A 20,791-nucleotide genomic window follows, 5' to 3' on the forward strand; every position below is an offset into this window, starting at 1 on the left:
CAAATGTTACTTTTCATGCAAAGATAGGCCTTTTTCGCATTCGATTTCTTCTGGAGTCCCGATATTTCACCAACTACTCCGTACACTGACTTGTCTGATGCCCCGACACATTCGCGTCGATCACCCTGCCGTCGCCTTCATATCTCACAGTCAGTTCAAACCCTGGTCATCTCGATCGAAACGAACGCAAGCAAAATATTTGGTGAGTAGGGTGGCGCAAATGTGAGAGACATAGTTACCTTGTTATCTTATGACGCACATACAACCTGGTACTCGCCGGAGATCGCTCTCTATGCATATGATACGGTTTCGTTTCGTTGGCTCAAAAAAAGACGTCTATGCAGCATTCCTATTGTCTGATTTGGTTGCCATTCAGAAACACATTTCGCTGTCTGGGTGCCATTCATTGGTTCACTCTCTTTCTTATTGACAAAGTAGAGTATTGCGCTTCTATACCAACCAACCACCCCATTTCGACACCTTCGGCTTTTTCCCGGTACGTCGGGTGCTCCTTCCGTCTTCCTGTTTGTTTTGTTATTCTAACTCAATTTCTTCGCTGCACACTTTGTTTCATACTCCTTCGTCTTGTTTCTAGCACTGATAATTTCCACCTGTTGTACGTTCTTATCCCCTCTCATGTTCTTGCGGGACTGCACTGACGTTGCTCTGCGCATTATTAGTCAGATCTCTCTCTCTCTCTCTCTTCCCCCACTCGTCTCTCAGGTGCAGTTCTTCAAGCCAATGCGTACGTTACGTCTTTGTCAACAAAGTAGATTGACTTTCGCGAGACAGCTCAAACCTTTGTCACGATTTGTTCAGACGCGTTATCAGCTACGAACGACCGATCTCTAGAGCACCATGTCTCCCAGCGAGGAGACTAGACGCCCCGCCAATGCAGGTTGGGGTGAGAACCGCCATCATGAGAACAGCCATCTTTTGCGGGCTGGGCTGCTCTCACAGATCTATGAAATTTCTCGCTCATCCGTGAACGCTAAACAAGGCCTCAATAGCATCAAACACCTGATTGAATGTCATGGTCGGAAAAAGAGCGTGGAGCCAGTAGCTTCAGCTACTTCTCAGATGACCACTCATCACATTAGTCCGCTGACGCCACCTCGTAGCACATCTGACGATACGTCGGCGGAAACTTACAGCACTGAAGCTTCCATCCGTGATAGAGATGACAGCACTGAAGAAAGTGAGAGTCGTAGCCCCTGTGATGAAGACGGCGACACAAATAGGGGGTTTCTGGCAAGTCTCGCGGAAAAACAAGCGCAAAGCAGTCTCAGAGAAGATACTGAAAACTTGTGGAACGAGTTCTCTCTCGAAGAAGAATTAGAAGGGATCGCAGATGCCCCAGCACAAGATCGCGCTGTTATGCGTGCGGCGATGCATGAGAGAGAAAAGGCACGCAAAAAATGGCTACAAGAGTCCGCAGCTGAGAAGCGACGAATTGCTGAGAGAGAGGGCCTGAAACTGCAAAAGGCATTCAGAAATGCAGCATTCAGTGCTCCTCCAGATTCGCCTGCACAGCACAAGGACTGCTCTAGTGCAGCTCAAGTGTTCACGACTGCGACTGCCGCTGCTCCCCAGGCATTTCCTACTTCAAGCAAAAGCTCTAGTGAAGTCCATGTCGTCGCCAGAAAATCCATGGTTGAAGACGATGACGACGATGAAGATGGTGAGAAACGCACTGGTCAACAAATCAGTCGCTGGCAATCGTCTGACAAGCCCAAAGAGGCGACTTCTCCAGTCATCATTAGCATCACAGGGTCCCCCACCCGAAACGTCGACAGATTTGGTATTGAGTTCGCACCCGAAAATCTGGCCAACAATTTTAATAAGGAGAATCACCGGCGTTCAATTCTCATCCAGAACATACCGCACAGCTTTAGTATGCACAATTTTCTTTCGCATGTCCACGGAGGGACAATTGTCTCCGTCAGACTGATTCCTGAGACATCGAGCCTTGGGAGTGGACAGACCGGGGTTGTTGTTTTGTCAAAGTCAAGTGAGGCGAGTCTCTGTTGTCGCACAGCCAGGGAACATTTCGGGCACCCCGCTTCCGGAAAAGGGGTAAGCGTCTCTCTTCTACCAATGCCCACATACCCAACTCCTGAATCGCTGGCATACGAAGGAGGTGAAGCAGTCAGCCCCCCCGGACTACCGAGGCAGACACGCTGCTTGCTGATTGACAGCTTTCCGAAGAAATTCGTCAATGAGCTCTGTATCGAGCTCCTCTTAGATGTCCGCCACACCCCAACGAAAATTCAGACTTTGGAGGAGATGTGGTTCGAAGATGACACCCTGCACATCAACTTCACCAGCATTCGAGAAGCGGTGAAAGCATACAACACTGTCAAGTACTTTTACTTTGGCAAGTTTAGTATGAATGCACGGTTCGGAGTCGATCCTTGCTCTCTACCAATTTTAGAGAAGGTCGATGCAGTTGGCAACATTAAGTTGGCAAGCCACGGTTGCGTTCGGCTCAAGTCTCTCATTGAAACAGTGGGGCTGGCGGCATACTCGCGGAGCCATCGCGACGAACATGACCATAGTGTCAGCAATGCCCTCTCACACAAAGCAGAGGAAGAAGGAAAACACAGTTCGAAGGTTTCTGCTCTTCTCGCTGGTGATACCGCAGCTGCAAACAAGCCAAGCACAATGGGAATCGCGACGACCATGCCATGGACCGAAGAGCTGATGAAGGGCCTCGAGCTTTTCTGAAGAATGGACTGGCGGAATGAGGTGGCAGATTTATTGCGGTATCAATCATTGGCGAGTGATGTTGATCAAAGAACTGACGGTGGTATCGAAAACTGCGAGGACTTTCAAATGGCCTCGCCAAACCATGTAACGAGATCGCTGGACTCCTCATACACCGTAAAACGAGAAATTAAACCATTCATTCAGGGCTACGTAATAAATCGTAGATTGACGCGCGTTTGCAGCTATTATCCGTCGTGCCATGACTAATTGATTCGATAGACACCAGCTGGTCTGACTGCATCGAAATGGATATCTTTGTCAGCAAGTTCTGCGGCTCTACGCCGAGTCTTCTTCAAATAGTGTCGCACCATGCGTGGCGGCAGGTTATCGGCAGGCTCCCACGTGGGGTTCTGGTCCGGAGGCCAGTCTCCCTTCCAGCGGACAAGAAAGTAGCGTACGGGCTCAGACTTTTCGTTTCCGGACATGTCACCAGTTCCGTCGTCTGCTGGCGCGATAAAGTCATCCTCCAGGCAGTCCACTTCGTAGAGATCTTCGCCTTTAACTTCATCAGCATCTGCATCAGCCGTGCTTCCATCGACGGTGAATTCAGTCTGGTTCAGCCCTACTGGCTGTGGTATTGGCGTCCAAAGTGAAGCGCCAGGTGCTGAGAACTCTTGATGTTTTCTCTTCTGAGACGGTTGAGTACCAGCACCTGCCGCGGCCATTGTACTGAAAGGATTTATTGATTGCGATGACGACTGAGAAGACATATTGGGCGTCTTTGGCGGCAAGATTGGTGTTATTTTGGGCTCAGGCTTCAAAATTGGGACCAATGGTGGGGGTACGTAGGAAACACGATGTGGCGTTTTATGTCGAGGCTGCGGTAGGTCTGCTTGCAGTTGTGTAGTTTTGGCACCGGGGATGTTGTTAATCGGAGAACATAGCGTTTCCACTGGCGGCAAATCAGCTACTTCTCGCCGAGTTGAGTCCTCATATGTATCCCGTGAGACTGTTGAAGTGGTGTCAATGCCAGAAAAGATTCCTGTCACGGGAACGCTAACATCGTCCCCGGGCCAATCGTCGCCCGTCTCGTCAACCCGGTCTGAGCTGTCTCCATCGTCGGTCGTTGATGCTGCGGTTGGGTTCTCGGCACCGACAGGCTCGCCGCCTTCGTTGGACGACTCACCGTCCAGCTTCTCAGCCAACTGCTGGAACGGCAACGGCACCGGCAGCGTCAAAGGCAAACCAGTGCGCTGGTTTCCGGCCCCGAGTGGCGGGAGGCTCTGGGCGAGCAGATGTGAGGAGGGCGTCCCGGGTGTTTCAAGGGTTTTGGTGGTAGAGGTAGTAGAAGCAACTGCAGTAGTTGCGATGGCGGCCACAGCCTCGGTGCTCTCTGGGGCATTCGTCACGTGTCGTGGACGGCCGCGCTGCTTTCGTCGTGGGCCACGGGGATGTTTTATCGGCGGCGCATCGTACTCCTCCGCGTTGCTGCCACCTGACGGTGATACCCGGCGTCTTTTTTGGTGGTGGTGCGGCCCGTCGCCGCCTGCCGGCGCCTGTGTGGTCTCGCTCTCATTCGCAGTCTCGGCATCATCTATCTCGCGCTGATCACGGAGCATGCGGGTATACTCCCAGTCCTCAAGTTCGCGCGGCGAGACATAATCGAGTATCTGCGTGCATGGCACGAGCAAGCGCTCAAGAGGCCGGTCCGGCCAGCCAACGACATAGTTTAGCACCCTCCGGACCGTCCGCTCCTCCTCCGGGAGCACATAAAAGGGGGTGACGACCTTGTCGATGATGAAGGCATCGGTGTCACGTGGAGGGACGAGCGTTATAGGTGGTTGGGGTGGCGTTTGGCCAGCGACGTAGTGTGGCTGGTCGTATATGCGAATCTCAAACTCGGTCTGCAGCTTTTTCTTCGTCCTCAAACTCTTCCTGCCCTTGAGTGACACCGGTGGGATGGCCCCACGGCGTGGCTGCGGCATATTCTCCCTATACCTGTCTAGCAGAACTTCCGCAGGCCCCTAGACAGTTCCGGGTCGTCGTTGCTGTCCGAGGCGCAAAGCGGAAAACGGGCTGAAGGCCGGAGGCGCTAGGAACGCGTTCTTGTTCGACCTCGCCTCGCGTCACGTCTGAGGTCGAGGTGATTACAGATATGCTACAAACAGAGTTAGCCAAAAAACAGACTTTCTGTTTATAAGCATAGAATCACACTTGGCCATAGATTTAACCGAACTTGAGACTAAGGTGATAAACGAAAAAGCATTTCGACTGATCCTCTTCCTGCCGTGAGAGTTGGCGTGTACGTTACCTAGTAATGTACGTAAAGTTCGTAGGAACGAATTGGCATGGTCATGTACGGCGTGTGCCAGTGCTGTGTGATGAAGCCCTACGCAGACGAAGAAAGGTCACGTGTGCATCGCATTGTTAGCAGCCGTTTTGCGGCCCCACCCCCTCCAAGTCGTGACGGCCGAGCTAGAATTGTAAGATGACTTTTCATGATTTGAAAACGCCTTGCAAACCGACCCACCAGACCAGGACCAAGCAGATGTGACGACCTAGCAGCAGACAAGAAGGAGCCCTAGATAGACCATTATCTACGAGAGCAAGCGATTGACCGACACCGACATCGACAGCATATCATTTCGAGTGCACAAAAGAAGAGCAAAAAGGCAGGATATGGCTGCCATGTTCACCCCGACGGCATCGGCCATCCGGCCAAGCTTAGCCGTGGCCCAGCGCACCAGCCTGCAGGGCCCTGCAGGATTCCTTCTGCGGCAAGCCAAGCCGGCGGCTCTACGACATGCGTCCGGGCGGCCGTATTTTTCGTCGCCGCCGGTAACATCGACGCGTCTCGTCTCCCTTTCCAGCGACTGCCTGAACCTGAAGAAACAGACAGCGGTGACGTCGTCGCCTTCGTCTCTGTCAACGGTGGGAGCCATTGCACTGGCCCGGTCTCGTCGATGTGCGTTTTCTTCGTCCTCATCGTCGTTGTCAGCGTCGCCGTCGCCGCCCGGCCGCCCGGCCGCCCAGCAAGATGCAGCCATTGATGCAGCTGCGGCCGCAGCCGTGTCCAAGGCACAGCAGACAGCCCATGCTGACCTGCCACCACTGGATTGGAACACGTTTTTTCAACTGCGCAAGACCCGCCGGCGGATCCAGCTCGTCTTTAGTATCGTCGGCGGTCTGTCGGGTGGTCTGGCCGGCGGCCTGTTCCTCGGCTCGGGCGTCGCGGAGCCACTGATTGCACAGGTCCCATTGGACCCTTTTCTCACCCTCGGACTGATGACCTTTGCCTTCTCCTCCCTCGGCTGGCTTGTCGGTCCGAGCGTTGGCAACGTGGTGTTCTACGCGTGGAAGCGACAGTACCGGGCACAGATGACGCTGGCAAGTTTACAGATCCGGGTGCAAATTCAATGCAAATGTGTATACAAGCTGAGCTGACCCCTTGAAGAAAGAGACACAGTTTTTCGCTCGCGTCAAGAAGAATCGGGTTGATCCGTCAGCATCCTCGGCCGGTAACCCCGTGCCTGACTTCTACGGCGAGAAAATCTCCAGTGTGGCCGGTTACCGGCAGTGGCTAAAGGACCAGCGGGCTTTCAACAAGAAACGGACAACATTTGTATAAGGCTTCGTCGCCCAGTGGGAGGAGGGGTCGTGGAAGACAATCCGGCATTTTCTTCATCTACTCTCACAGAAGGAAGACCGGTTTGTCATGCGATAATGTACAGTAACATCTCTTATTCGTCTTGGAACACTTTGCAGCAGCGCTGCTCCCATCTCTGTCTTTTGTCTAGCCTTCGGCAAGGCAAAATTTTATGTACAATCTGACAGAAAACACTCCCTACCAGTTCGACTGGCTACAAAGAGCACCTCTTGAATTTAACAACATATGCCAAGAAGGGTTGCCTTCAAAAAGCAGCCACGACATCGTGACCCATCATTATGTAAATGGTATCGTACTGTCTATATTTCTCTTCCATGCCTGGATGCCGCCCTTGATGTCACCGATGAAGCGGCCGTCCGTAGCAAGCCCCATCTCCTTTAGCTGGCTAGCTACCATCTGCGAGTTGATGCCAACCCGACACAAAACGTACACTGGCGCCGAATGTCGTCCCAGTCCCTCCGGCAGCCACTCTGGCCAAGGACTGCTCTCTTGTTCCTCTGCATCTGTCTTTCTCTTACTGCGCTGAATTGCTGACTGTATCCGAGAAAAGGGCAGGTTGAGAGCACCGTCCAGACTGCCCATGTCGAAGAACTCCTTTTCGCGGACATCTAGCAACCAATATGGAGGATTCTCGACAACAGCGGAGATATCAGATTTCTTCGTCACAATGTCTTGGAACTCCTGTACTGAAATGCGCTCCTCTGGTGCCAGCTGCACGCCCACATCAATAGTGTCGTCACCACAAAATTGTACGTAGTCAGGCCACTCGCCGTTGATGCCGCTGCTTCCGACGCTTTCCAGAGACTCCATCGCGCGCAGCGGTGCGGTAGGCGAGCAGGCGAAGCAGGTTGGCCGGCGCCCGCCCACACGCACGGTGCGGAAGCTGGGTGCGCCGAGTCGTCCATGGCCATCTTTCGCCGAGAAGAGGAGCAGCGAGGGCGACGGTTTATCGGCCTGGGCAGCGATGCAGTCCGGCTCGGCCATAATGACGCGCAGGGCCTCTAAAGCCTGTAAGACGCCAATCACACCGACGACGGGTCCCAGCACGCCGCCCTCGGCGCACGAAAGTCGGCTAGCCGGTGGTGACGGCCGTGGAAAGATGCAGCGGTAGCAGGGTCCGACACCGACAGGCCAGTTGAGCACAGCGAGCTGGCCGTCGGTGCGCAGGGCGGCGGCGGACACGAGCGGCCGGCTGGCCCGCACGCAGGCGTCGGAGACGAGGTAGCGAGAGGCCGGATTGTCGGTGCAGTCGAGCACGACATCGTAGGCGGCGACGAGGGCGGCTGCGTTGGCCGGCGTCAGTGCCTCCACATGGCTGCTGTAGCGGGGTAGCGGGTTGAGGCGGCGCAACGACGTAGCAAGGCTGACGGCCTTGGGCACGCCGACTCGGTCGGTGGTGTGGCCAATCTGCCGGTGAAGGTTGGACGTTTCGACAACGTCGCAGTCGACAATGCCAATGTGGCCGATGCCTGCACCAGCCAGATACGTGGCCGCGGGGCAGCCGAGGCCCCCGGCGCCCACGACGAGCACAGATGCCGCACGGAGACGCAGTTGGCCTGCAGGGTCTGTCAGCCATGCAGTATTATGAAGTCACATGACATAGGCAGCCAGTCTTCTCGCACCTTGCATGCCGATGCCCGGCACGATCAACTGCCGCGCATAGCGATCGTACTCTTCTTCCTTGAGCGGCCAGCGCCAGGGCGCCGTGGCAGCATCGCTGTCAAGCACTCCTTTCTCGTTCAGAAGTCGACGTTTTTCATCTGCCTCGTCTGATTCGGCCAGTGCTAGCTGGTCCCGTAGACCTTGCAGCTCAGTCTCGGCGCGAGCAATCTCCAGGCGGAGTTGCTTCGCTCGAGTGTCGCTGGCGTCTGTGGCTGCCATGTCGTGTTGAGCTGGACCATACAGGAGTATGTGTTGAGGAACTTGCAATGTTGAGCACGCGACAAACAGAAGAGAACCCCGACGACAAATGCTCGTATTATTATAAAGTCTTTGAGAGCCACAAGTCGCTCCTTCCCCGACGCCTGACTGGCCGACTGTCGCGATTTCCACAGACAGAAACGAAAGCCACTTTTGAGGACCGATAAGATAAGAGGTTCCCCACCAAATTTTGTCACTGCAGTAAAAAGTCTGAATGCAGCGAAGCTAAGATGCACACGGAATAAGACACCACTGCACACGACATAATGGTAGGTCTCTCTTCAAGCCTCCAGCTTCATGTACCGATTGTGCCTTTATGTTTATATACTAACACGTGTCTGCCTTCTAGGCTCCGACAGCGCCTACGCAGGAACCCCGGATGAGCCACCGGGCCAAGGCTCTCGCCCGGCTGGCCGACCCAACTCTGCCTCGCAAGGTGCACCGCGATAACAACGCTGTGACTGATGCCTTTCTACACTCGAAGCGCGACAAACAAACCATCCGCAAGTCTGTGTTCCGTGCGCGCGTGGCCGATAGCGCAGCGGCCGCCCGCAGCAGCCGCACCGGGGCTACGCGAGCGCTTCGGCGTCGTCGGCCGTCCAAGAAGTTGGTGGCCACGCTGCAGTCGCTTGCCGATGCCCTCCCGGAGTTAGAAGAGGGAGGTGGCAAGGGTGCCGAGGACGAACACAGTGGGGGGGCCTCGCGGCGACGGACGGCGAGCCTGCACAGTCGGCCGGGCGCATTGAAGCGCAAAGAAAAGGTGGTCAAGGCTGAGATGGCACGCTTCGGTACCAACCTGGCACAGCTGACAGCCACACACGAGGATTCCATGGCCGTCTCGCTGCCGTCCGCTTCTGACGACGGCGCTGCGAGTACCGTTGACGACGTCTCTGCCGCCCCAACGACAAAAGCCTCGACGGCCAATCGCTGGGCCCTACTACGCACCTTCATTTCATCTACCATGGAGCAGAGCCCGGCTTTTGAAAACCAGAGCTGACGACCCATCCTCCCTGTGTCTTTACTTTTATGTGTCCTTCTCACTCTGGCGTCGGCTGGTTGGCGTTCCGTGTTGCATTTCTCCCACAAAGGACGAATATAAAGATATCCGGACAAGCACTTCCTGCATTCAGAAATTCTCGTATATGGATAACATTTGTCTCGTATTCTCATGTCCGTCCATCCTGTCGGCACCGCCCAACCCCTGTGCCTGCCATAAGATAAATATAAAACAAAAAAGGGATTAGCAATACACAAACAGCCAAGAAAAAGTTCCCTGCCGGCTCCTTCAAAAGAGAAAGGATCCCACAAACGCCATCGCTAGGTACTGGTCCATGTTCAAATCCTATTCCACTGCCCCTAGCTTCTAGAAGATATGCAATCCCATGCTCCTCCCGGTGCAATTTCGCTGCTGCCTTCCACTGTTGTGGTAATTGTCGCGTTCGATTATGATGTACTTGTGAGATGCAGTAGGGGTGAGTGCGAGAGAGATAGAACTCAAGATGCGCCGCACCCGGGGCTCTACTCGATGCGTGGCACCTCCTTCTTCATGAAAGGTGATGTGCTGCGGCGGCGCTCACCCTCGCGGCGCAGGCTCTCGATAATCTTGAGCATCTCCTTGCGGCCACCATTGGCATCAATCATCTTGCCGCCGAGGCCCATGGACACCTTCTCGCGCGCGTGCGCATTGAGCAGCCGCTTGACGAGCAGAAAGCGCATCAGCACGCACACAAACACGCCGCAGTCGTTACCATTCTCCTGTTGTGGCGTGTCCTCAATGTTGCGGAAGCGGAAGTCGATGCCCAACAGAACAGCAAGGCGTATCGTAGCCGATCGTGCATCATTAATGTTGACGGACCCGAGCGAGTCGTAGTGGAAGGCCACGCCGTCGATTGTGGATACCAGCAGCAGCGACCAGTGCGTACCGCCTTCTGGCTTGCTGAGGTCTTTGACATCGGTGATTGGCAGAAAAATGTGTGTTATGTTGCGAAGATCCGGAAGCTGCTTGCGTGCCGCCTCCGGCTTCTCGTTCATAAGTAACAGGCTCAGAGAAGGTCGCAGCAGGACGATACGGGCTTGTGGATATTTGGGTAGCACTTCGCGCTCGAGATATCTACCAGAAAGCGTCGTGTCAGCAGAGGTATGGACGTAGCACGGCGTGACTCGATAACAACGGCTTCGGACAGACATACTCTTCCCAAAAAGATATATTCTAGACAACGCGAGCACATGTCAGCATGACGGTCATTCCAGAGAGAGGTAGAGCAGTGGTGGCAGAATCATACGTTGTCCGTGAGCCAGTCATTCCTTAGTGCGCGCACGTCTTCGTACGTCACTGTAGTACTTGGTTAACATGTGGGCTATGGCATCGACTTCGTCATTGCGACATGGAACGGAGAACACGATTAACATACGAGTGACGTCATAATCTAAAGTAGCAACAGTCAGCCATCGTCTATGGTGTACAGCACACAGAGAGAATGGAGAGGTGAATACATACATGAGAGATACTTCTGTTCGGGAGCCGACTGCATCGGGGGAATCCCTGTTAGCCTAGAAGATCGCCTAAGCGAAATGACCGTTCGCGCTCGCATAGGAGACATGACGGCCGACCGCCTCTTGTGGACAGCCTGGGCCGGTCCGCGGATCACTTGAGCAGAAGCTAGGGTGGCCAGGGCGGCCGCAGGACTTCTGCTGACCGGGCGCATCACGTCGCCCCAGCCGCGGCCCTTTCCCCTGCCTCGGGGCCGGCCTGGGCCTCGTCTGCGTCCCTGCGTGGCGGCACCGCTCCCATAGAATGACGCCAAATCGATTGCCATGTCGGTTGAGCCAGAGCCAGCCAGCTGACCCGCCGCGCCCAGGGGAGAAGAGGAAAAAGATTGGGTCGCGGTTTCAGATGCAGAGGCTTCTTGTAAGGGAGGGGGGTGAAGCTCCGCTTCCGCGCTCTTGTTCGTTTCCGCAGCCAGTGTCAGACTTTGACTTTGAAGCTTGTGAAAGAGAATGGTACTGTAGCAAGCGAGATGGAAATGCGACGGAGAGGCACGACGTGGTCATCAAGAGACATGCGGATGAGGTGGTCTAGCATGGTGGAGAAGGCTGCGGCGCCAACAAGACGACAACTGTGAGTGGGAAAAATAAAGGGTAGGCTTACTGTGTCGCCCAAGTGGCGTGCCAAACGCTGCCGAAAGGTCATTGTATGGCAGTCTTTGTCCTTAGCTATCTCGGCTGCAGGGTAGCTGGTCGTCGGGGACGATTGATACTACGAGAACGAGTATGACAGAAGACTCAGAGAAGATAGCGGTCGTACGATATACAGTCGGGTGTAGGGTCGGTGCCTGCGTCGCAGAATTTGTGCAGGTCGAAGTTAAAGCTAAGGTCCAAAAAACGACTGCAAAATTGTTCTCGGAGCTTTCGGCTTCGCCTCCGAATGTCCGTTCTTGTCACGGAAACCGAGGATGGAAGATAGGAGGCTGTCGCGAGGTAAAGCAAGGCGTTCACGATCGAGCTTTAGGTTTGGAGGTAGCAGCGAGTGGGCCGCAATTGTTGGAAACCCCGAACTTTTTTAATCGTCGATCTTCGAAATCTATCTCGTCAACTTTCGCCTTGGCCCGAGACTATCACCGCTCTTGTCTCGACAGGTGTCGCGTTCAGCGTATATCGGCCGGAAGGAATTCAAGAAGGTGAAAATAAGTATGCGGGAGAGGAGAAACAGCCCAAACGACGACCGGGCAGGGAAGGGGGCTTTTGGGCGGCAAAACCATGATGATCATGCTGTGAACCGTCCGTCATTACTGGCGAATGGATTTATTGTGGGGAGTGGCCAGCTCAGTTTCAAGAGGCCGCCACCTCACAGGCAGGCCGGTCACAGGACTACAGCCTAACCCGCCTAATACGTTGTACGGAGTTCGTGTACGCTTATCGGCCCTGCGGGGTAGGAGGTATGCCCTAGGCTCGCTGTCGTCACTGAAGGCGCCGCCCTGTAGCCCCACACAGCTTGAGGGGCGACTCCAAGTCAGCAGCATGACAGCCAGCAAGGAAGACGCAATGCCCGCTGATCGGCTATCTGTGCGAATTGTCGCGCTTGCTGAACAAAGCGATCAGTTGTGTAGCTAGCTGATTCCTTGAGATATGGCAGATGCATGGCTAACTGCTCAGTTAGTCTGGTAAGTGTCTCCCCCGACAGGGTACACAAGCTGGCCTCGCGGTACGATCTCAGCGTCGATTCGTCCACCTTTGAGACGCGGGTAGCCGAAGTCTCGTCGGACGAGCCGCTGCTGTTCGAAGCCATCCTTACCCTCTCCCTTGTGCATCTCTGCAAACCCATTGCCAGGTCTTGTCGTGAATCTGCGGAGTTCCACCACAGGCACTGCATCGCGCTACTCATCGGTCTCGACAAGGGGCACCAGCTGCTCGAAGATGGCGTAGCTCTTGCGGCAGCCTGCCCTCTGCGGGCGTACGAGTTCATCGACGGTGAGTACGTGCATATTCGGAAGCTGAAGCGGTTGGGCCAACGGAACTTAAAGAAGCTGAGATTGCCCAGAGAATGTCGGCCCCGATCGCCTTCTTCAGGGGACATTCTCACTCGCATCACATCAGAGCATCCCGAATGTCCTTGCCGTCAATGCCTTGTTTGCCGCCGGATTCTTCAAGTATCTACTAAGAAGATAGAACCTTCAGCCTCTTTGCCAAATGCGTGTCCAGAACTGATCTCGAAGCCGTCCCCTTAATCACAAGTTTCCGGTCCGGCCATACCTATCCAAATGCTATCACCTTGATTCTAGGCCAGATTATCAATGCCGAGTTCAGTGCTACCATTGAGCTGCAGAATCTTGTCGCACTTTGTCTTAGCTAAGGGTGTGTTTGCCAGTCCGTCCCGGCCGGTATCTCGGGCCTCTGATCCAGTCTCAACAACGCTCCCATCTGTATAGATGTTGCTAGACTGCAACGGTAAGCATATGTTGATGCTTATGTTCACTATTCTTCCCTACTGACTAAAGAGACCTCTAACAGCTGTGGTGCAATACTTTCTAGCCGCCCTGACACTCCTAGCCTTTCTTCTGCCGATGGAGCATATATGGGATTTGGCATCCTGTGTTGGGCAAGAAATGACGAAACAGCATAGAATGTCCGTTACCTTGGAGGCATTGCAGAAGTGGTTACATCCCATAACGCTCTAATATGTCAAGCACTCCGTTCACAGACCAGCCAACTGTCGCGCTGCACGCAGAACGTTGTCAGATGAGCTATTGCCTTAGTCCGAATGAACTTGCCACCTGTAAAGTCGCTATCAGCCGACTCATGAAAAGGCGGACTGACAACTCCATGGGTGCTTCTGACAATATAGACGCAGCGGTCGAGACGGCCGTATTGTAATTCCAAATTGCGCATATATGCTGGAACGGTCCTTCTATCTGGGCAACGCGAAAATTTGAGTTTTGCTGGAGGATCTCCCTCATAGCCTTGCATATGGGGATGGCTATACTATACCAGAAAAGATGTAATATTGAAATTGGCTAATAGCAGGTGTTCTTTTCTGTGTGTTTTCGGTCCCCTCTAGATTCTTTTCCACCAAGGCGTTCCGTAATATGTACAACTGTCTCCATTACCTGCTAGATGGGACTAGCCAATATCGCCTTCAAGTTTTGTTGCTTTGAACCGATGAACGGACAGCGTCGCAAGTTTGTGCCGGACGCTAGCATAGGCTCGCTCATTTCTGCAGGTGCTGGAGCTTGCAAAGCAAGGACAGATGCCCGCAGCTAGCAAAAAAGACAGCTCATTCGTTGTACGACTACCAATACTCATACTACCAACTATTCATGGTGCACAAAAAAGTCACGAGCAAAAATTTGAAGAATATTGTTGGCCCACGGGCAATGATGACGCACCATGCCTTCCGAGCCAAATTTACATTCTCTGGTCTGGATTGGAGAAAGGGCGAAAGCCGAAATGCATTAGAGCGAATATTGCAGGGTCATTATCGACGTCAGCAGAAACGTTTGATGATTCGTGCGCTACCAACTCGTAGATGTTATGATCTTTTCCAGCATAAAAAATAGTCGTGACACTAAAACTGATAATGATTTAGTGGGATAGCACGATCAGACAAGTATCACGAGGTGTTTTGTATTTTCCTGGCAGCAGGATTATAGCCAGAGCTGTTGTCTCCGCTTAGTAACCCATTTCGAGTAAGTAAGCGGCAGACAGTCGACGTATATTACGTACAGACTTGGACGCGTATCAATGCGAACACATTGATGGAAGACAGAAACCAAAAGTGCCAGACTTGGACTCAAACGTTCTCTGCCACTCAGCTTTAGCTCCAGTACTCGATTTTCTCACTCAACTTCCTGCTCTACTTCTCGCTTCTCCGCCATGGGAAAGTACGTCCTCTCTGGTGTTGACGGCCAGCTCGGTAGTGTCGCCGCGCAGCATGTTCTGGCGCTTGCGTCTCCAACGGACAAGCTGGTTTTTACCTCTCCCGTCGTGGAAAGAATTCCACCCGAGATAGCAAAGGAATGGAAAGACAAGGGCATTGAAATTCAGTACGCCAGCTATGACGACCCTGCCAGCATGGAAAAGGCTTTCGAAAACGCCGACACGGTCTCACTGATCTCGACGTGGATGATTGGTGACATTCGGCGCAAGCAACACCGGCAGGCGGTTGCTGCCGCAAAAGCAGCGGGGGCCAAGCGCATCTGCTATACCTCTTACATCGGCGCTGGAACCGCTGAGAACACTCCTCTTGTCGCATCAGATCACAGAGACACAGAAGAGGCTATTGTCGAGTCCGGCATTCCTTACAACATCCAGAGAAACAACTTCTATTTAGACAACTACTTTCGCACCCTGTTTCCCATGGCGCAGAACGTTTGTGGGGGCAAATGGCACTGGAACAGTAATGGCACTCCAGCCAGTTTTGTTGCCAAGGCCGACTGCTCCCGCGTTGTTGCTGCCCTTTTGCTGGGCAAGGGAGAGCCCAACACGATCTACAATGTGACCGGTCCCGAGATGGTGTCTGACTACACCTTCATTGACATGGTGCGCAAGTACACCGGGTGGAAAGGTGAGCTTGTCGCATCAACGGACGAGGAGCTCTACGAGTACTGGGGCGGCCGTGGCGTGCCCAAGACGGTCACCGGTGATTTCTCGAAAAGCCCGATTCCGCTGTGTGTTGATGATATTGTAACGAACACGACCGAAATTCGGAATGGAACTATGGGTGTCGTGTCGGATGCTGTCGAGAAATTGACAGGCCGTAAGCCATCGTCGTCGAGGGATGTCATGCTGCTGTACAAGGACGTGCTGCCAAAAGCATAGACATAGATTAGCGACAAGATGGGCCATGTGCGTTCCTGAGTGTGCTGTTCATTGGTTCGGCTCGTGGAGGATCAGCGTCCGCTGTGGGCCCTGTCAGCTTTTCTGGTAATGTGATGTACGGAGTACTCCGTACATAGTAGGATATTTTAGCGAGGGGAGCACGTGCGCCTGCAATTTTGCGTACAGCGGTGTATTTTACAGCACAGTTGCCCTGCGCTGCCAAGCTTAATCTTAGACTAAGGAAAGTCGGATATATATGTATCTTATGTCGACATCCCCCATGGCAGCGATTGATCTTGTCAGGCCATTGCATTTAATTCGCTCTAGTTTTCATGAGAGGTCATCGTACAGGGTACTTGTCGATGTCTTCGAATAAGCCTACGCTTCGGGCCGATGTGCACTAATGCGATTTCTGGTCCAACAACGCACTTTAACTTCTCCAATATAGAATAACGGAAGACCTTCGTAAGATACATATAGCATCCCGTATCGGATCGTTGATAAAAAGAATATAAGATTTTACCTTACGACTCAATGAAAAGAAGAAAAGAAGACAATAATGATTATCCCAACCATCTTAACGGGTTCCCAGTGAAATTCGATCCTTGATCCGTTCTAAAAGTACAGAATAGCAGTGGTACGATAAATGACGATCACAGAAGTTACACTAATAGCAGCGGCAACGAGAACTCGCTCCAGATCGTATATCGTAATGTATCTTACATGTGATGTACATGCAATAAACAATAAAAATAAAATAAAAAGGGCCGCAAGCGGCAACATAATGTTTTACAATTCCCTAGCTCTGCCATCCCAGAACCTGTTGCTTAGTCCAGTCCTCGTCAGCCGTCCGCGATCCGTCTGCTCCCGATATGCTGATCTGCGTCTGCTTGAAGATCTGCTTTTGGCTATCGCCGTCATCATCGGCACTAGCGCGCCGGCGCGCTTCTTTTCTGCCGTTGGTACCGCCAATAGTCTGAAGACCGACGGCATTCGTCGATAAGTTCCTATTGTCGCTGATGTTATAACTGCTGCCATGAAAAATGCTCAGGTTGAGGAGCGGTCGGAGCGCCGGCATGGACCCGGAAATAATGCCGATGCCCTCTTCCAGGACAGACCAGAGGCCAATAGCGCCCGTACTGAACATGAATTCCGCGCTGTCGTTGTACAGCGTAAGGTAGCGCAGACGAACAATGGTGGCAGTGCTTGCACTGGTATTTGGTCAGCAAATTCTGCGGCTATAGTAGCCTCGAGCACATGTATACCAACAGGCTAACTTACAAAGCACCGAGCCCGAGCATGAGCATGCAAGAGAGCTTGACGCGCGGCTTCATCTGGATATTCCACAGCAGGAAGGCCGGGAGCGTGGCAAGGGTCCAGTCCGTGACAATGGACACGGCCGAGAAGAAGAAGCTCACGTCACTGTTGAGCCGGGCGTTGCAAGTGCCGTGCGCGGCGCCCCAAAGCGTCTGGATCGGATGGCAAATGTTGGCAATCGTGATGATAAAGATCAGAGTCGCACATGCCGACATCCCCATGACGCCCCAGATGACGTAAACAATAGCCCGTCGGGATTCGGCGATTCGGATAAGGCAAACGCAGATGCTCCACTTAATGGGGGCCGTACAGCCTGCATAAAAGTACTCTGCGATATAAAAGAGCTGTGGTGGCTTGGTTAGTCGCGATGGGCACTCGGCATAGTACGCTGCCTCCAAACAAACCTTAGTTCCCGTCATTATGTCCGCGGTAGTAAGTTTTGAAGCATGCTGCCCAGAACCGTGAAAGCACGCGGAGATCACGAAACTCGCTGTGACAGAGTATAGCGCCTGCGCTCAAGACATTAGCGTCGAGCCGATTTCAAACGCAAACCCGAACAATGCTAACGGACGGCACATACAAGCCCGGCGAGCATGAGATAGTCGTCCACACCAATTGTCTTCTTCCAATGCCGCACGGCGAGGCGTGCAGAGACGACCAGCCAGCTCAGTCCGAGCATGACGGACGCAACAATGAGGGATGTGTATCCCTGGCCCCCGACTTGGCCCATCTTGCTTTCGGCCTCCGAGCCGGAGTGGTGACGAATTAGGCGATATAGGCAGAGTCAGGCGAGTTGGTCGTCCAGTAGTTTGACGCTGTATCGCGGAGACGGTCACACGAAGACTGGTTTTTGTCCGAAGCGGGCTCTTCTTCGTCGTCGTCGAAATCCCGTCGTGTTTATGTTTGCCAGCAAGTACAAATCGTGGCTGTCTCGGGGACCTTCGTCTGTATTACATAGTACAGAGTAGATTAAAATCGAGTTTCTCCTTACCCTAAGCCATGCTAGACTGCCCAATTCCTTTTTAAACTGCTAGTAATGATCGGCATATAATCACTTCACAGGGATTGGGGCAATAATCCCGCAGGCATCATACGGCTTTTAGACCAGGTTAAGGGGCTTTTAGCCCAGCACAATGCTGAGGGCTTGTAAATTTTGCTCTCTCCACCTGTCTTGGGAGAAGGTTCGCATTAGTGCATAGTCCCAAGCAAAAAGGGGCCTCTCGTAGTATTTCTACATACCTCATACAGTTAGGGAAAAGCCGTTTCAGGGAACTAGAGGCGGGGCAAGCTATCGTACATAGTATCTTGCATATGGAGTACACAGGATATAACGAATATAACAATATACGACTAGCGCTGGACAGGGGTAGCAGGCACTTTCTGCACTCGAGTGAGGTTGGGAAACAAAGACTGCTAGTACTACGGAGTAACGGAAGAGTTCCGTCCGGGATGCTGTTCGAGCACGAGTACGCTTCCAGCTGTACGGTACTACTATGTATGCTACTCGACAGTAGCACGAGATACGTCTTAAGACTTACTCGCATACACCGCTTGTTCAATCGGCTTGTAGATTACAAATCCAGTCGCCGTTCGGGCAGCAGAACTCCAAGGGTGGCGTTTCAAAGAGCAAAAACTTACAAAATACTCCGTACTTGAAAGCTACTCCGTACTCCGTACATACCATGTAGTACGGAATACTCCAAGTATGCCCCGTACTCGTACTCCACACCTACGGAGTACAAGGATCAGTGTATCTAAATTCCACGCAGCTGTAAATAAGAGTACTCGTAAGTCCGGAGGTAGTTTTGCTCCTGTAATCTCATCTTACGGAAAGGGCGGGCAAAATTATGTAAGATAACTTTTGCCCTCCGCTTCAGCCCGAAAAGACCAATTGCTGGGCCCCTTCGGATGTGCTCTGTACAGATAAGTGGAATATCGGTTGATTTCTGTTGCGCCGGACAGTTTAAAACGGGAAAAGGGGGGCCAACGTCGCACCGGTCGTAACGATGGCAGGACTGACTGGGATCTAGGAATAAGTAATCGTATCTCACCTTCTTGATATGCACTCCGTACGCTTTCTGGAACCTCTCCACATGAGCGAGAGAGGCCAACAGGTATAAATAATATGTTGTTGCACAGTGGTTTACAGGCAGGATTCTCGGACGAGCCAATTTGGGAACCCATTCAACCTCGCCGCAATCTGTTTTCATTGTCTCGCCCAAACCATATCTTACATACACTATCTGCTTCGTTTTTACCTACAGACTTGCAACAATGGCCGAGTTCGTTTTCGAAGACAAGGACCTGACCGGGGTCAAGGGCCAGGTTGTCGTCCTCACAGGTACGTGCTACTGTGCTAGTATCTTACGAGTTTTCCGATACGAATGTCCTGCGTCGTAGGCTCGGCTCGGGCATGCCGCATATTGGCCACCTCCGCTAACTGCTATCTGCCGTGACGTTGCAGGTGGTTCGTCCGGCATTGGCCTTGCCACCGTAGACTTGCTCCTGTCGCTGGGAGCGTCGGTCGTCAACGGTGATGTCCAGCCCGCGCCCAAGGAGATCTCAGGTCCTTACACGTATGTGAAGACGGATGTCAGCTCCTGGTCCGAGGTTCTGGAGCTCTTCAAGAAGGCCAAGGAGACCTACGGCCGCATCGACCATGTCTTTGCCAACGCCGGCTTGGGACCGCGTGCAAACTACATCTCGACTGAGGTGGACGAGAACGGCGATCTGAAGCCGCCAACGTCGGCACTGCTGGACGTCAGCCTCAACGGCGTCATCAACACGTCCACCATCGGCATCTTCTACCTGCGCCAGCAGCCCGAGGGCGGCAGTATCACCATCACGGGATCCACGTGCGGCCTGCAGCGTCTGCGCGCCGTTGACTACTGTGAGTAATTCCCTGGCTCGACAGATCGACACACCCTTATTGACAACCGGCAGCCGTGGCTAAGCATGCCGTCCTGGGCTTCGGCCGAGGCCTCTATCCACTTTTGCACGCCGCCAACATCCCCATCCGCGTCAATACGCTGGCGCCGAGTTGGGCCGAGAGCAACGTGCTGCCGAACTTGAAGGAGCTGATGCAGGCTATTGACGTCGAGCTCCAGCCGGCATCCGCGGTGGCAAGGGGTGCCGTCCTGGTCATGTCCGACGCCTCGCGCGACGGCCAGGTGATCCAGATCCAACGTGGCCGGTATAAGGAGATCGACGAGACCATCCTGCTGCCTGCATACGATACTGCCAGGGGTGACTACCCCAGCGAGGAGGAGGTCCTGCGACGCGCAGCCGCACTGGAGGCTGCATAGGCGGCGGGTTACGTCGTACGGCGGAGAATTTGTTTTCAGGTCGAATCATTTGTATCTTACTTACGGAGTACTCTAATCGTATCCCACCCTCAATATTCACAAGGGTTGAAATAAGTCGGCCGACCATATGTGGAAAAACTGCTCTTGACCGAGGATCCGGCTAAGGTTGGGCCTGGGTTCTGAAGCGCTTACGCTGTACTCCGTACGTATTACTACTCCGTACGGAGTAGAGCAGTCCTTTATAAGAAAGTCGTACGATGTACGGAGTAAAGTACGAGTACGTACTGAACCGCCGATTAGGCGAACATTACGGAGTAGCCCCCCAATGATACGTAAGTCTGTGAGGCGAAGATCGTTGCTTTCAGAAGGAAGACAGCTACGGAGTACTACATACGTCGTAGTATGTAGAGAGGAGTTTGGGCTGAAAACTCTGCACTAGATGTGGTCCGTGCACCGCCGCAACAAAGTCCCATACAGATAGATCGAGAATTCATTACTGTCTCTCGCACGGGCCCCACCTCTAGCGCGTCGGTTTTCCACGGCACTAGGACCTAGAATC

The 20,791-nt window shown here is 53.3% G+C and overlaps 11 protein-coding genes across 11 annotated transcripts; 7 read left to right on the plus strand and 4 right to left on the minus strand.

The window, feature by feature from the left end:
* Positions 1–858: 858 nt before the first annotated feature.
* CMQ_330 (uncharacterized protein) lies at positions 859–2,727 on the plus strand (the record flags this gene model as incomplete). The annotated part of the gene is made up of 2 exons (XM_014313703.1): positions 859–1,894; positions 2,039–2,727. The coding sequence occupies 2 exons, from the start codon at positions 859–861 to the stop codon at positions 2,725–2,727; spliced, it is 1,725 nt and encodes a 574-aa protein (XP_014169178.1).
* Positions 2,728–2,972: 245 nt separating this feature from the next.
* Positions 2,973–4,694, minus strand: CMQ_232 (chromatin organization modifier, chromo domain containing protein; the record flags this gene model as incomplete). Its single annotated transcript, XM_014313854.1, has 1 exon — positions 2,973–4,694. One exon carries the CDS (start codon positions 4,692–4,694, stop codon positions 2,973–2,975), a length of 1,722 nt encoding a protein of 573 aa, XP_014169329.1.
* A 694-nt stretch (positions 4,695–5,388) lies between these two features.
* CMQ_192 (presequence translocase-associated motor subunit) lies at positions 5,389–6,337 on the plus strand (the record flags this gene model as incomplete). The annotated part of the gene is made up of 2 exons (XM_014313814.1): positions 5,389–6,114; positions 6,164–6,337. The coding sequence occupies 2 exons, from the start codon at positions 5,389–5,391 to the stop codon at positions 6,335–6,337; spliced, it is 900 nt and encodes a 299-aa protein (XP_014169289.1).
* Positions 6,338–6,652: 315 nt separating this feature from the next.
* Positions 6,653–8,257, minus strand: CMQ_70 (molybdenum cofactor biosynthetic protein; the record flags this gene model as incomplete). The annotated part of the gene is made up of 2 exons (XM_014314009.1): positions 6,653–7,932; positions 7,999–8,257. The coding sequence occupies 2 exons, from the start codon at positions 8,255–8,257 to the stop codon at positions 6,653–6,655; spliced, it is 1,539 nt and encodes a 512-aa protein (XP_014169484.1).
* A 305-nt stretch (positions 8,258–8,562) lies between these two features.
* On the plus strand, positions 8,563–9,293 carry CMQ_213 (uncharacterized protein; the record flags this gene model as incomplete). The annotated part of the gene is made up of 2 exons (XM_014313835.1): positions 8,563–8,565; positions 8,646–9,293. 2 exons carry the CDS (start codon positions 8,563–8,565, stop codon positions 9,291–9,293), a joined length of 651 nt encoding a protein of 216 aa, XP_014169310.1.
* A 521-nt stretch (positions 9,294–9,814) lies between these two features.
* On the minus strand, positions 9,815–11,112 carry CMQ_154 (ulp1 protease family protein; the record flags this gene model as incomplete). The annotated part of the gene is made up of 5 exons (XM_014313776.1): positions 9,815–10,406; positions 10,486–10,505; positions 10,579–10,628; positions 10,708–10,722; positions 10,794–11,112. 5 exons carry the CDS (start codon positions 11,110–11,112, stop codon positions 9,815–9,817), a joined length of 996 nt encoding a protein of 331 aa, XP_014169251.1.
* A 979-nt stretch (positions 11,113–12,091) lies between these two features.
* Positions 12,092–13,145, plus strand: CMQ_80 (uncharacterized protein; the record flags this gene model as incomplete). The annotated part of the gene is made up of 3 exons (XM_014314019.1): positions 12,092–12,231; positions 12,477–12,763; positions 13,075–13,145. 3 exons carry the CDS (start codon positions 12,092–12,094, stop codon positions 13,143–13,145), a joined length of 498 nt encoding a protein of 165 aa, XP_014169494.1.
* Positions 13,146–14,665: 1,520 nt separating this feature from the next.
* CMQ_203 (nucleoside-diphosphate-sugar epimerase) lies at positions 14,666–15,610 on the plus strand (the record flags this gene model as incomplete). Its single annotated transcript, XM_014313825.1, has 1 exon — positions 14,666–15,610. The coding sequence occupies one exon, from the start codon at positions 14,666–14,668 to the stop codon at positions 15,608–15,610; it is 945 nt and encodes a 314-aa protein (XP_014169300.1).
* Positions 15,611–16,409: 799 nt separating this feature from the next.
* Positions 16,410–17,657, minus strand: CMQ_278 (cation-transporting ATPase 4; the record flags this gene model as incomplete). The annotated part of the gene is made up of 4 exons (XM_014313900.1): positions 16,410–16,821; positions 16,892–17,271; positions 17,332–17,436; positions 17,508–17,657. The coding sequence occupies 4 exons, from the start codon at positions 17,655–17,657 to the stop codon at positions 16,410–16,412; spliced, it is 1,047 nt and encodes a 348-aa protein (XP_014169375.1).
* On the plus strand, positions 17,487–17,696 carry CMQ_281 (uncharacterized protein; the record flags this gene model as incomplete). Its single annotated transcript, XM_014313903.1, has 1 exon — positions 17,487–17,696. The coding sequence occupies one exon, from the start codon at positions 17,487–17,489 to the stop codon at positions 17,694–17,696; it is 210 nt and encodes a 69-aa protein (XP_014169378.1).
* Positions 17,697–19,201: 1,505 nt separating this feature from the next.
* Positions 19,202–20,232, plus strand: CMQ_50 (short-chain dehydrogenase/reductase; the record flags this gene model as incomplete). The annotated part of the gene is made up of 3 exons (XM_014313989.1): positions 19,202–19,268; positions 19,392–19,817; positions 19,871–20,232. The coding sequence occupies 3 exons, from the start codon at positions 19,202–19,204 to the stop codon at positions 20,230–20,232; spliced, it is 855 nt and encodes a 284-aa protein (XP_014169464.1).
* Positions 20,233–20,791: the final 559 nt, after the last annotated feature.

Source organism: Grosmannia clavigera (assembly GCF_000143105.1).
Source record: "Grosmannia clavigera kw1407 unplaced genomic scaffold GCSC_179, whole genome shotgun sequence".
Lineage (NCBI taxonomy): Eukaryota > Fungi > Ascomycota > Sordariomycetes > Ophiostomatales > Ophiostomataceae > Leptographium > Leptographium clavigerum.